A 14,411-nucleotide genomic window follows, 5' to 3' on the forward strand; every position below is an offset into this window, starting at 1 on the left:
GACCAATCAATGGTCAGGAAAAGGGCCTGGAGTCGAGCGTCGCTTCATGGGTTTTTCCCGACTTCGCCCCCTTCCTACCTGTGGCGGGTTGCTTGGCGTTTTGGTTTATAATTATAAAGGTGTTTGGTTATGATAATAATAATATGTAATAATAATAATGTTAATAAGAATATTATAATAGTATCTAATTACAATAATGTTAATAATAATATTATAATAGTATCTAATAACAATGTGTGGGGGAAGGGCAGTGGGTTCGTAACAATCTCATTAAGCATGAAGGCCGGATCTTTACTTAGAAGGTAAAAGAGTGTTGCGTTAAGTAACACAAGGGGCGAAAGATTCCCCTTGTACGTATATGCTGCGTCAATGTCTCTTTCTACATTCTCAGAAATGCTGACTCAACTTGTTTCGCTTACCGAACAAGCACATGCCAGATAAGAAAAATTCATACCCTATCCCTACGAGGCAGTGTTCTTTAGTGAATCAGTGATGCGTGGCTGAGTTACATGAAAAATGAAAGCGTACTCTCTCTTCTAGTCTGTTATGAAAAGAGAAGATAGAACACGGCATAATTTCCATGTAATTTCCTCGTGACAAGGCATGTACAGAGTAGTACATCATGTGGCTATCATTTCGGGACAAGCTTACGATTCTTTCTTTTGAAATTGTGTCCCAAACATTTGTTATTTCTTCCGAATTTTTCCACGAATTTATATTGCATCCTCTGGTTGTTAATTAGTTTGAATAAGTACCTTATTCCAAGTAAGATTGCTAATCATTTACTACCTCAAACTCTGTTGGATAACACAGAAAGAAAAAGAGTTGGCAAATTGAATTGTCGGACACTACAATTAGAACTTCAACTTTTATTCCTCGAGTGCTACTCTATTAAAATTAATTAGTCCAACCTTCCTGATGAGCTTTCTCTTCTTGAACTGCGGAAACAAAATGGCTGTCCTCTACAATACAGTATAGTAAATTCTCTACAAGTGTCAGTCAGTTTGGATTCTACAAGTGTCAGTATAGATGGTCCTACGCTTAGGTCTGCGTCATTGCTGCGCCTGTGTTATCTCGCTCGCTGTCAGTCAAACGTGTAACGCTACACCACTCGGTTTCTTTTACGAGATTTCACGGTTCGACAATTCATAATAGAAAAATATAATTTCTTTAATTTTACTTTTTTTCATCTGAAATTTTTTTTAACATGTTGGTGAGATTTTTGGTGAGTTTTAAGTAAATGTTGTTCAAATTATGTCGTGTTTGATGTCATTTTCATCAGAAAAATCTCATCAATATGTTAAGAAAAATTTCGGGATAAAAAAACGTAAAATTAAAAAAGTTGGTATTTAAATCGCTTGGTTACCTCGACTCAAGTTTCATCCTTATCTTTTATTCGAAAATTCTGAAATCTCTGAAAAAATTGGACACGAAGATAATTTGAAGCTTACATGTCATAGGTAAGATAAGATATTTAGTACTTCGGAATCAGAATTGGAAAGAGATATGATAGAATGTGTTGAAAATTGTCAGATATGTGGTACGCAACTATTTCTATGGAGAAAGGAAAATCTGAACTCTATAATTTACAATTTTCATGAAAGTATTTCGAGAATCAAAGCAAATATAAAACATAAAGAATCACAAATTTTAGAAATTTTTCAACTCTTGACTTGGTTAACTATGTTGAAAACTTTCTGAAACACGCGACCTCTCTTCACATATTTCTAACAAGAAAACTCTCTCCGAAAGTGCCTGGAAATCGTGGCGTCAATTACGTACTACACCCTGTGTATAATTTTATTCAATTGAATAACGACCCGTACGAAAATATGTACAGACGCAGCTGGAGACAAACTGGAATAGTTTGTTTTTAGAAACAAATATTTCCATAGTACCTTCAAGTACCATCTTTTCGGATTCAGCTTTCAGTGATGAAAAAGTAGGAGAAGGAGGACGTGGAACTCGGGTACGTGTTCGGGCTGACATAGAATAGAAAATGTTGGAGATCGATGCATGCTATCGTCTCTGCACTACACGCTTACAATTGCGTAAGGGTGGCCTGGCGGGAATTTGAAATGCAAAATGGAAATGCGAGGTGGATGCGACCGTGCAGCACCGCTTGGAATTTCCTGCAGTCGTGGTAGCGATATGGCCGCTCGTGGACCCTCTACGGATCGTTAGATATTTTTCAGCCACCGCTTTGGGAATCGTTCGCTTTTCTCCTGCAATCTTATCGCTCGACGACTTTGATAAAACGCTCTCGTTTGGCTACGATTTTTCGAGGAACACATGACGCAGAATTCTTTTCACTTCACTTTTGCACTTAATCTCTAATTTATTCAAAGAAACAATATTGTTAATGTCCGTGGTTGTGGCGATGAACTTTCGAGCTTTGTGGATGTTTGCACGATGATGTTGTGCCGAAACTGATCTATTTCTATCGCGTGATGTGAGGTGGTTGCTCCTTGGTTCTCCTTGTTCGTGGTGGTTGAACGACTACTCGACGACTACTCGACGACTTACTCTCCGACGTCGCGTCTCGGACGTCCGTGAGAGGGATTTTCGTTGGGACACGCTGATTGGTTAACGATTTCATTTGCCAATCAGCGTGTCTAATATCGTCTTTACCGCCCTTCCAGTGCGCCCTTAGCGCGCTGTCACCTTGGAAGGGTGGGAGACGGTCGCGAGGGGTGGGCGGAAAGTCCCAAAAATCTGGAATTTCCTCCGGGTGACTAATCGGCAAGCGGACCGTTACATATAGATGTGCCGTTCGGAAATGCGTGGTTTATGGTATGTTCGTAGGCTATTGAGCGCGACAAATTACTAAAAATCTAGCAAAGCAATTCTAGTGACCCTCGCAGGATGTAATTAGACCCGTGCAAGCAATAAACGAAAATCCTGAACTCAAAAATAACCGTTTCCGGTCGATCGTGCCATAAACCGTTTCTACAGAAAACCTAACACGAACGATAAGGGATAATAAGAAGAATTCAACCATACCGTTTTTTGTACACTTTATTGGAGAATTTACGAAAGGAAGCAACAAAACTTTCTCAAAATTTAATATAAAGTTTATTGCTAGGAATAGATGATATCAACATCAAGTAGAAAACCGTGTCCTCTTTGAATTCCTAGGAGCTTGACAGCTAAAGAAATACTATCAAACTTACCGTTAGTAACGATCTCCTAATTAGTATTAATTTACGTGAAAGTACTAGAAAACCAGCGTTAAGACTCACAGTACGCGTATTAATACGGACGATCACCATTCGCTCGACTCGTAGCTACAATATTATACATAAAATTGCACGCTGGTAAAATGGTTGTGTCACTTTTTTGCTTTTATGCTTTTCTATTCCCTTCGGAGGTTGAAATATGAGAAACGGCGTGCATGGTCCTGTAATCATATTTGAATGACCTAGATTTTCGTAGCGCAGCTGCACTCAGATGGTGCATCGACAGGATGACCCAACACGCTTTTCTGCACCCCTACAGTTTTAGAGTGGATACGTACATATGTGAAAGATTTTCAATTTTCTTCTGCAAATTTAAAGGAGACACATTCGGGAAAAATGTGTCATTGGTTAAATGAAATATTGGTAGAATTTAAATTAAATGCGCTTTGATAAATGTAAAAACATGTTTCGAGGAACACGTAGAACATTTTCTTGTACGTTATTTTACATATGTGTTGACAAGTAACTTTCCATTTTATATTTCTCGTATTAACCACCTCGAATTTCAATAGTTTAAAATTTTATAATTTCTAGTTTTTTAGTTTATAGTTTTCAGCCACGAAGTTAACTTATTTGAAATTGGCTGTTTCAAATCAAATTAATGAGTTTAATGCCCGGTTTAGTTAGAATGCACAGGGTATTTTTAACATGTAGGACACATTTCAGCGGTAGACAGGGGATAGAAAAATAATAAAAAAATGTTCACATAAACATATGCCTCATTTGACCTTGTTTCCGAGTTATAGCCATTTTTATGCTTTAGTAGCATACTAAACTTGATGTATTCTTTGAAACGTTTTTTTATGTGGCAGACGTGTATCGGGCAAACGATTCACGTGTTACGTACCTTTCGTACCTCAGGGCCCCCGGTTTCAGTCAGCCCATTCAAAGAGTTTACCTGGGATAGGGGCGGCGATAGTGACTACCACAGGATTTAATTCACACAAGTTTATTGTCTATGGGTTTCTGTACAGGGGCGTTCCTTGATGCAAGGATATGCAACTGAGTCCCGCGCTGGAAGCGCGTTGGTTTTTTAAGTTGCTTCCCTCTCCTGTCCTCGGGGTGGTGGAAATGGGTTAGAGGAGGAAAGATTGAGACAAAGATAGATAGTTTAGAAATTTTCCGGACAGTTCAGCGAGCCTACCCAAGTTTAGACAATTGCCCCTTTTTTGGGGCATCGAAGGATGTCGAAGACATGAACCAGACGCGTGGCACTCCGACCCACGGGCATCCTCGAGCGTCGGGCTCTCGGTGCCTCGTATAGTCTCGAGTGACGCGCCCGGTTCTTACCTGATTTATTGCACTACCATTGAGTGGCTTTTCGCTGTAACTGCCCGAAGGAATTTTGGTGAATGCAGAGTGTGTGACCATTGTAGGATTTCTATGGTCTCCCCGAAGACAAGAGAGGTTCGCTAGGCTTGGAGGTTACGGACGTAACACACGTGTAGATGTCTTGCTGCTATCGAGTTACATTTGGGTCCATATGAATACTCATTCATCGTCACTTGTAAAACATAAAAAATTATTGAATTATCAAATGCTCTTACAAAAAGGACGAACTCGACTGAGTCATAGAAAAGGATATTCAAGAAGGTCGAGAGATATTAAGAAGTTATCGAGCATGTACGTACAGGGTGTCACAACAATTCTGTCCACATCAAATATCTCCATTTTTGTAAGAAATAAGTGAAAGTATTATTTGCAGAATTTGTATGGTTGTAATAAAGATACAACATGGTGGCAATAGTTTCTTTGCATATGGAGGCGTAGAGGAGATCTGAAGGTCAAGATTTCTTATTTTTTTTAAATAGAATGCCCAATTTTTTAATAGTTAGATCGTATCGAAGAATATCTCAGGGACGGTAAGTTTTAGGATAAATGTATCTTGGTACTTTTATACTTAAAATTCGCTATTCTAATTAATTTGACAATAAAAAATTGGACATTCCACTTAAAAAGAAAACAAAATAGACCTCCACATCTCCTTTACTTGCAAACAAACTATCGTCGTTATGTTATTTCTTTCTTATAAGAAATGTTTTCGCTTATTACTTAAAATAACAGAGATATTTGAGGTGGACGGAGTTATTGGAATATCCTATATAGATATATATATAGACGCAGAACTTCTGCACTTTTACAGACCAGATGGATTGTTTACTCCTTGTTTTCGCAAAGTTAATACGTATTTCAAAACTATGACACAGTAAGTGTATATGTTTATCTCATCCTTGGGTCTAACTCTTTCAAGGATTGCCATTTTCTTTTTTGTCCAAAGGACCAGTAATGCTATTTCAGAATCGATTATTCACTTGCTTGTTAATCACGTCATTTCTGCATTTTTACATTTGATATAGCAGTCAACGACTTCAATCATTTCCTCGTAAAAAGTGACATACATATTCCAACCACATTGGCAAATCTATCGTGACTATGAGACAGGAAAAGTTTTTTAACAAAAGAGAGAATAGAAAATCCTACTGCAGTTACATGTTACAGTTACAATGGACTTGGTCGAGCTAATCTAGCTTACTATTCTCGCTTATTGTTAACATTTAGTTCTATTAGACTGGTGCAAATGAAATATCGTTTTTTCAACAGTTGAAATTTGCGGGTCCACTTCACACATTAAATTTTGTCCTATTATTAATTTTTATACACAATAGTCACGAAGAAAGAATTTGAAAAATTTCATAATACACTTGTCTAGACATAATTATCTGACGTGATGAATAATCCGGATTTTCGCGTGATTTTTTTATATAAATTTAAACTTGGAGAAGCTGTGATAAAAAACTGCTGAAAATATAAATTTAGTATTTGAAGAAGGCTATGTAAATGTTAGGATACTTCAACGTTGGTGAAGAAAATTCAAAATTGGTGATTTTTCACTGGAAAATGAGCCGTGAGAAAGGCCAGATAGGACATTTTGCCACATCCTTATTCACGCGACCTTTCTCCAACGGACTACTATTTCTTCGAACACTTGAACAATGTTTTAACCAATAAATTATTCCTAAGTGAAGATACTGTAAAAACAGTATTCCAAGAATTTTTGAACTCAAAGACTAACGATATATATAGTTGGCAAAAGGGTGTAGAATCCTGTAGAAATTATTTTGATTAAATTATCTATGTAAAAATTTCATTTCAGAAACCGTCGTTTCATATGCAGCAACCTAGTAATTGATCATTTAACTTATTTTTTATGTTAGTCACTGCAAATGAATGGTAATTCGCATGGTAAACTGTTCCTGAAGATACGTTGAATTTATTTCAACTTGAAGCAGAATAATCATATCTTTGACCCACAAATATTTGGTTAAAATATTAGGTCATCCCATAAGTTTGTGCTGAAAAGAAAACTGTTGTGATAAAAATCCAAGGTAATTCTAAAAAATCTTAAAAAAAAATGAAAGATAAAAATACAAATATAAAGTTTTGTTAAAAATATTGACCAAAATTATAAAATTTGACAGGAACTTACAAGCTGACCTAATAGAAGGAGGAATAGAATGAAAATCCCATAAATTAAGGTGCACTGCAATTAAGCTGTTTAACTCCCAATACAGTTTTATCTTTGTGAAATTAGAAAAGAACTACTCTCAAATAATGATACCTTCGAATGCATAAAATGAGGTTAGAAAGAATAACCATCGTTTTAATCATTTAGTTTAAACATTTTTATATTTTTAAATACTTATGAAGAAAAATAACGTGAGTCGATGAAGAATTGTTTATTCATAATAAATAAATCTATGTAATATTCTATATAAATCCTGTATGATCAAGCATTAAAACGGTTTGAATATATTAAATATAAAAGGGAAGGAAAGTTAGTGAAGATTATGAAGAAAAACTTGTTTGGTTCACTTGGATTAATAAATGTTTAATCGTTAAATATTTTTTATCGTTAATTACTACAACTGCATGATATATTTATTTCGATAATACAATATATCACCGACAATATGTGATCAAATCGTCGTATTATTTGAAATTTGATGAGCCGATGTCTGGAATGGAACGAACCGTCGAAATCGATCGACGGTTAAAGTACATAAGCCGTGCTTCTTTATTTATTCATGCTGCTTGAACAATACGGGCAATACATATGTATTGTACATATACAGGCTGACCCACTTATAACGAACACCTAAATTATTTCCGCTGCTATTGATAGCAGGAAAAAATGACTAAGAGGAGTTTATATGGTTTGAGAACGAGCATCTAGTGATAATAAAAAAGAAAAGTTCACTCAAGGTCATCTTGAAGGTCATTCCAAGGTCATTCACATTTTTTGTGTATCAATATCGTGTGTTTTTAAAACGAAATGTTGTAACCGACACTAATTGTAAGACGAGCTGAACAACTTATGACACGATGACCTTAAAGTAACCTTAAATTGTAAATAAGCAATGGAAACGGCTAACATGAGAGAAACGAATTGTTAATGCTGGTGGTTGTGGCGATAAACTTTCGAGCTTTGTGGATGTTTGCACGATGTTGTGCCGTCTAGATACTGGTTCGAAGGACCACCCAAATGATTGGGACTTGTAAAAAACTGATCTATGTCTAACGCGTGATGTGAGCTGGTTCCACCTTGCTTCTCCGTGTTCGTGGTGGTTGAACGACTACTCGACGACTCACTCTCCTTCGTCGCGTCTTGGACGTCCATGAGAGGGATTTTCGTTGGGACACGCTGATTGGTTAATGGTTAACGATTGCATTTGCCAATCAGCGTGTCTAATATCATCTTTGCCGCCCTTCCAGTGCGCCCTTAGCGCGCTGTCACCTTGGAAGGGTGGGAGACGGTCGCGAGGGGTGGGCGGAAAGTCCCAAAAATCTGGAATTTCCTCCGGGTGACTAATCGGCAAGCGGACCGTTGCATACAGATGTGCCGTTCGGAAATTCGTGGTTTATGGTATGTTCGTAGGCTATTGAGCGCGAGGGACACAAATTACTAAAAATCTAGCAAAGCAATTCTAGCGACCCTCGCAGGATGTAATTAGACCCGTGCAAGCAATAAACGAAAATCCTGAACTCAAAAATAACCGTTTCCGGTCGATCGTGCCATAAACCGTTTCTACAGAAAACCTAACACGAATATTGGTATCGATTAATTTTAGTCACGAATCAAGAAATGATTCCGTATTAATCTGTTAGCGTTTAAGGTCACTGAACTCATTTCGATGTTGCCTACAAAATTGCATAATAAAAACGAAGACAAACCAATGCAGAAAGATATCGATGACCTTAGAATCACCTTCAAGATGACATTACACATTTTTATCATCGTCAGATGCTCGTCCACAAATCATGTAAACTGTTAGTCATTTTTTCATTTTTAGTCACTTTTAGTAGCAGGAGAAATAAGTTGGATATTCATTACAAGCTGTTCACCCTCTATACATACATATACGGAATGCACCACCTAACTCGCTTGCCTTGAATAACTTCTAAATTACGCATTGTTTGAAAAATTGTTGCATACGAAAGTTGCATAGTTTCGAGGGGAACGTTGTATTTTGTATCGATGTACTTTTTCTATAAATGGAGGCGTGTCAGAGTTTAATTCCCTTGCTTAAACGAAATATTTTATTTTTTATCTTAAAATTCGAAAGAATCTGGAATTTTGTAAAAAAGAATGTATTAACTACTTATAATCTAATAGTCAACGAGATATCTCGTTTCATAAAAATTGTTTTTATTTAGCAATAAATTGGTGATTCAGGAACATGAACGATTTTAATAATACAAAAAGGATTATTGAATTGTGAAAGTTGAGAAGAGGATAGGAACATATTAACCGATTGCAATAAGATAGCTCTATGTGCATCGAAAAAGACTAAACAAAGTAATCATTAGCTAAATGAACACCATTTTTGTATGGAAATACTTAGTGATACTGAATCACCAACCTTATGCTGCACGAAACAAATTTTCGAGAAAAGAAACAGAATATTTCGTTAATTATCAGGCTGTAAGACCAATAAACGTTAATACACTCAGAATTCAAGGCTTTTTCGAATTTCAACATAAAAAATGAAACGTTTCGTTTAAGAACATTTAATTAATCCTTAGCCCCTTAAAACTATGCGACTTTCATGCACAATAATTTTTCAAAAGACACAATTTAGTAGTATTCAGGGTGCGACTTTGATATTATGCTCCGTATTCTACATACAGGGTGAATTACATAACTTGTCCACCTTCAATAATTTTTAAAGTATGTGTTCTACAAAAAAAATGTTTTTTATAGAAATTGTACGGTATCAAAGGGAACATATGATGCTGAAACAATATTTTTAAATAACGTATTTGTTCACGAGATATCAAAGTGTCCTCGAATTTTTTTGAATGGAATGCGCATCAGAATTTAAAAGAGCAGTGAATTTTCTTCTAAGAAAATTATAAAATATAAAAAGAATAAAGTTGAGGTGGGTGAGGAACGTCGTTACACTGTTTTCACCTCAATTTATTAAGATATAAGTGTTATAAGTCGGCGTACAATTTGTCCGGAAAATACAATCGTTTACTTTGTTAATTGTCCCTGCGGCAGCGGTTCGGCGGGTACGTCGCGATGTTCGGTAGAGGAACAAACTGTCTCGAGGTGTAGGCGTACTGGGTTTTTATATTGTTAGGACAGGAAGACAGGAGTAGCGATAGATAAAGATAGAAGTGGAGAAAGTGGTGGAAACGGAAAATTCGTTCGTCCTCGTGCGAACCTGGATGCCACATGTGCGCTTCTTAGGCTACTCGAGGACGAAGGCAAGTCTTAACCCGGGGAGAGACAAAAGAACGGAAACTAAAATCTGAAGGAGTTGGAAAAGGGAAAGTTCGCGTGGAAGAATAGAACGAGGTTCGGTAAGGGTTTGTTGACGACGACGTACCCGCCACAAAGTAATAATTTATATAGAAGTATAAATAGTTTGAATTTTCTATAAATTATATTTTCTTCCATGCTCTGCATTTTTTATCTTTTTTGTAAAACACATATTTTGGAAGTTATTCGGGGGGAACAAGTTATGTGACTCGCCCTGTATACGTATGCACACGTAAACACATGGTGCATCGACGGTTGTGGCAACCACATATGACGGTTGCTAGTGACATGTTGGAGGGTGAGGAGGTGATAGTAGAACGGGTTGCAGGCGGCAGGCGTAAAAGGGTAGTGAAGAAGCGGAGCGCGTTTCAAAATAATAATTTTGAAATTGTTAAGATATTATTGTTAAAGAAGACACAGACAAACGATGCAGAGTTTGTGAATACAAAGAAGCTTAATAGAATATACACATAGACGAAACTAAAATGCTATGGAAATTGCATATTACCAACAAAAAGTTCTTGGGCAAATGACTGAAATGGCTGATTTAGCTGGTCAAAGGTCCGTTTGAAAAATTTTACAAAACCGAAAAAATTTTTATCACACGAGGTAATTAAATATGTGAGGAACAATGTCCAGTTGTTTTTTTTTATCATTCATGCGCCCGGAAGTGTTATGCTTTGTCGAAGTTTAGTAATTTTTATGGTACGCACTAGAACCTTGAAATTCTCTGAAATAGTTTTTATGTTTTAAAGAAGATGTGTCCTTTCTTTTTTTTTATTATCGAAGTTTTTCTAATAAGCATGTACTATATTCTAAGAAGTCTTTACTGTTTTATTTTGCATCCTTTTGTGATTGTTGATATTTAAACGTGTTGAATACATCAATAATATTTTTCACGATTGTAAGACTTCAATAGTGATTTTGTTACACTTCAGAGTGAGTCCTAGTCTTCTTTCAAGTATTATTATATTCTGTAAAGCTTTATGTTTACAAATCAAAAGGAGTTTTTTTGCTAAACAGATTCGGTTGCGTTGACGACCGAGTATCTTCGATTTTTAATTGAGTTTTTTCACTGGTCCACATATTGTTAATGCCCAGTGTGGACATTAGATTCAGGGAGACATAGGCGACGATCGAATAGACAATTATGTGTTTTTACGTGTCTCGAATCAAATATTATTCTGTGTTATGTATTATATTATTATATACCATGTAATATAATTTATTATGTATCAACGTAAAAAAAAATATATATTATTATATTAAATTATCATATTCTATCGAAAAAAGTCGATGTGAAGGTGTTTTTAATTTTGGTCAGCTAAATCAGCCATTCGGACCTTTGTGCGACGCGACGAGTGTCGCCGGCTCAGGAACAAATCTCTCCCCACTTCCATACCTCGGGAACCTATTTATTTGCATACGCATAGCTCAGGGCACAGCTCCCGCACACATCATACGCAGGCATAGACAAATCAGCACACTCCTAAATGTGGAATTTTCTGTAGTACTTTATAAGAAAAATCATAAATTAAATTTAGAGAATTTCGATCGTTCAAGCTTTGTCAAGGTTTTTGCACGTGTGTGCCGACTAATGTTCTAAGGCTTCGAAGGACCAGTTTCTTGATTGAAACACTAAGTTTTTATTTTATGTTCTATTTTCTACAACTAATTCAAAATATAAATTCTATTGCGAAGTGAGAGGTGTTTCACTTGCGAGTGGCCAAGTGTTTCTTGCGAGAGGCCAAGTGTTTCTCCCGCGAGTTGCAGAGTGTTTCTCCCGCAAGTCGCCAAATGTTTCTGCCGGAGTCTCTGCGGTTTCCCTCGAAGAAGACTCCTATTTTCCTAAAAACACCCTGATTGGTGATTTTTCCTTTTCTAAATCACCAATCAGTTTACTCCGGTGCATCGCAACCTCCCTCCATTTCGCCCTTAGCGCGTTATCTTAGGTTGGGGTAGACAACGACCGGAGAAGGTGTTCGGTGGACGGATGCGTGGGAATCCTGCGGAATCTCCGCTTTTCTAGGCTTTGTTAAAGTCAAGTGGCCCATCGACGTTGGCAAAAGTCGTGGGCCACTTTTCTATTTTCCGTTCGGAGACTCCAGGATCTATGGCAGGGTCTGGTCCTAGGGACTAAGTGTCGCAGGCAACGCAATAAACACTTGTGGTGTTTTGAGAAAGCGATATTTGCCTGCGACGGCGACCACTTGACTCGCTGCCATAAATCCGGCTACAGGATACACCTTAACACCCTTAAATATTTTCTTTCTTAGCTTAGTTTTATCTGTATCACCTGTATAAGTAATTAACATATACACACAGCGCAATTGTTCACGCATGCACCGTAAGTGTTCATACGAGAATCTGCATATATCACGAATACCTATGGAAAATCCATGTTCTAAACGTCGCGACGAAAGACTGTTGATCACTTGGACAAAAGACTGTTGACAGTTGGCAGTCGCACAGGGACGGCATCAACTTTTGATGTCGCGATGGTGACTGATCGGTGCACCGTCGACACACTATCGACGCTGACACGCAGGACAAAACATTCTCTATTGACTATGTTTGGACAGTGGCAGCGAATGTGTTAAAGAGCCATTCGACGCGAAAAACGAACATAGCACTAGATTTAATCTCGTTCTTTTAGTTACTTCATAGTTGTAAAATAATAGGTTACTTAGTTTTAGTTTAGTATAGTCAGTCGGTTAATTTTAATTTACTACATATTAGTGTAGTTTTAATATAGGTTTAATTTACTTTTATTCAATTTTTTTTTGCCTTTTCATTTCATACGTGCGCGTATGTATGTGAATACTGTAGTGTAATAATACCCACACAGTATGCGTGAGAATGAAGAAATGTTTGGAAATGAATGGACAGCATATTGAACACTTAATAAAATGATTCTTTACCCAGAATACGTTTATTTTGATATTTTTCAACGTCTCCCCGGTTCCTTTTGAGAAAAGTATTATTCTTGGTCATAATTCTTTAACTATGCAAAATAGGAAAAAATATTTCAAATGAATATCATTAAGTTCATATAGTAGCTATCCGAATAACTAAAAATTAATAAATTCTTTCATTAAAAAAAAATGAGAGAGCTGTCGTTTGTCTCACCAGGAGCCGCTCCTAATTTATCGCACCCCAAATGATTAACCCCCCTGTCTCATTTAATGTAAAAAAATTCAAGTCGCCCTATATATTTTCAGCTTCGAAGTTTTTCAAAATCTAGATTAAATTTTTCATTTCTGAAACTTAATTCTTGCGTATTTTAAGGCTTGCTTGATGAAAATGTTTATTTCTTCTCAACGTTGAATTTTCTTCTTTGTTTCAGGTGGTCTTAGTTTTCATTCTCAGTATAGCATCGCTTATAATATACTTCATTGACGCCTCCAGGTAAGAAAATTAATTGTTTTTAAACTTAAAATATTACATTTACTATTTATCTTTTGTAAGTTATACAGGGCAGAGATGCAAAACTCCTAGTAGGTTTTATAAGCTTATGTCAAAAAGGAGCAAAAACTTTGTCCAAATGGAATATTTCCATTATCTGTAATAATATGGAAAAATATTATTATGTATACAGAACTTGTATGGTATGGAGAGGGACATAATGTGATGTAAATACTTTTACATAGGTGGAACCGTAGAGGAGATTTCAAGGTCACCTCTATTTTTTTAAATCGTATACTATATTTTTTCGCTGCGTTATAGCCGCTGTTGGGGCGATTTCAGCCATTAGCCCTTCGACAGTTTGTGAGATTCAGGCAGAGCATCAAATATCTAACTGTTTAACTCAAGAGAGACTCTTAGGGAGAAAGTTAGAAATAACTATTATAAACATAACTATTAAAAAGATACGTGTAGAATCTAACTTTTTTTTACCGTGATACATAATTTTATCAGACTGTCAAAGGGTTAATACTCAGACGGCGACGGCCGGGTCAGTTCGAACCCCACGAAACCGAGTGTTCCGTCGCGCAGGTACGGAACGCATGGGGTCTTCGTTGACCGGGTTTATGGCACGCTCGCACTAGAAGGTTATTTTTGAGAACAAAGACGCTTCGTAGCTCCGCGAAAAAATAAGTAATTTCTTACAGAACAATGCCTTTAGAATTTCGACTTTTCCGCGTCCTCAATAACCGAAGACGTGTCATAAACCAGGTATTCCTGAAGGGTCAATCCACACGCGCGTATAAAGGCACTCTCGGCCGAGGTTTGACCTGGCGGGAATTTCCGACGCGTCACCGAAGGACAGCGAAGATTCCACGCACCCGCAGGTAGGGCCCCACTCCTTCCAAGGAAAAGCGCGCTAAGGGCGCAATGGAAGGGTG

At 37.0% G+C, this 14,411-nt stretch overlaps 1 protein-coding gene across 1 annotated transcript in view; it reads left to right on the forward strand.

The window, feature by feature from the left end:
* Positions 1–14,411, forward strand: part of LOC108573794 (calcium-activated potassium channel slowpoke) — a gene marked incomplete at its 3' end in the record, with an annotated part of 119,647 nt that overhangs the window by 73,705 nt on the left and 31,531 nt on the right. The window contains exon 2 of the mRNA XM_017936268.1: positions 13,412–13,473. Within this exon, the coding sequence (XP_017791757.1) occupies positions 13,412–13,473 (62 nt within the window). The remainder of the gene's footprint in view (positions 1–13,411; positions 13,474–14,411) is intronic.

This window comes from Habropoda laboriosa, unplaced genomic scaffold, assembly GCF_001263275.1.
Source record: "Habropoda laboriosa isolate 0110345459 unplaced genomic scaffold, ASM126327v1 scaffold178, whole genome shotgun sequence".
Classification (NCBI taxonomy): domain Eukaryota; kingdom Metazoa; phylum Arthropoda; class Insecta; order Hymenoptera; family Apidae; genus Habropoda; species Habropoda laboriosa.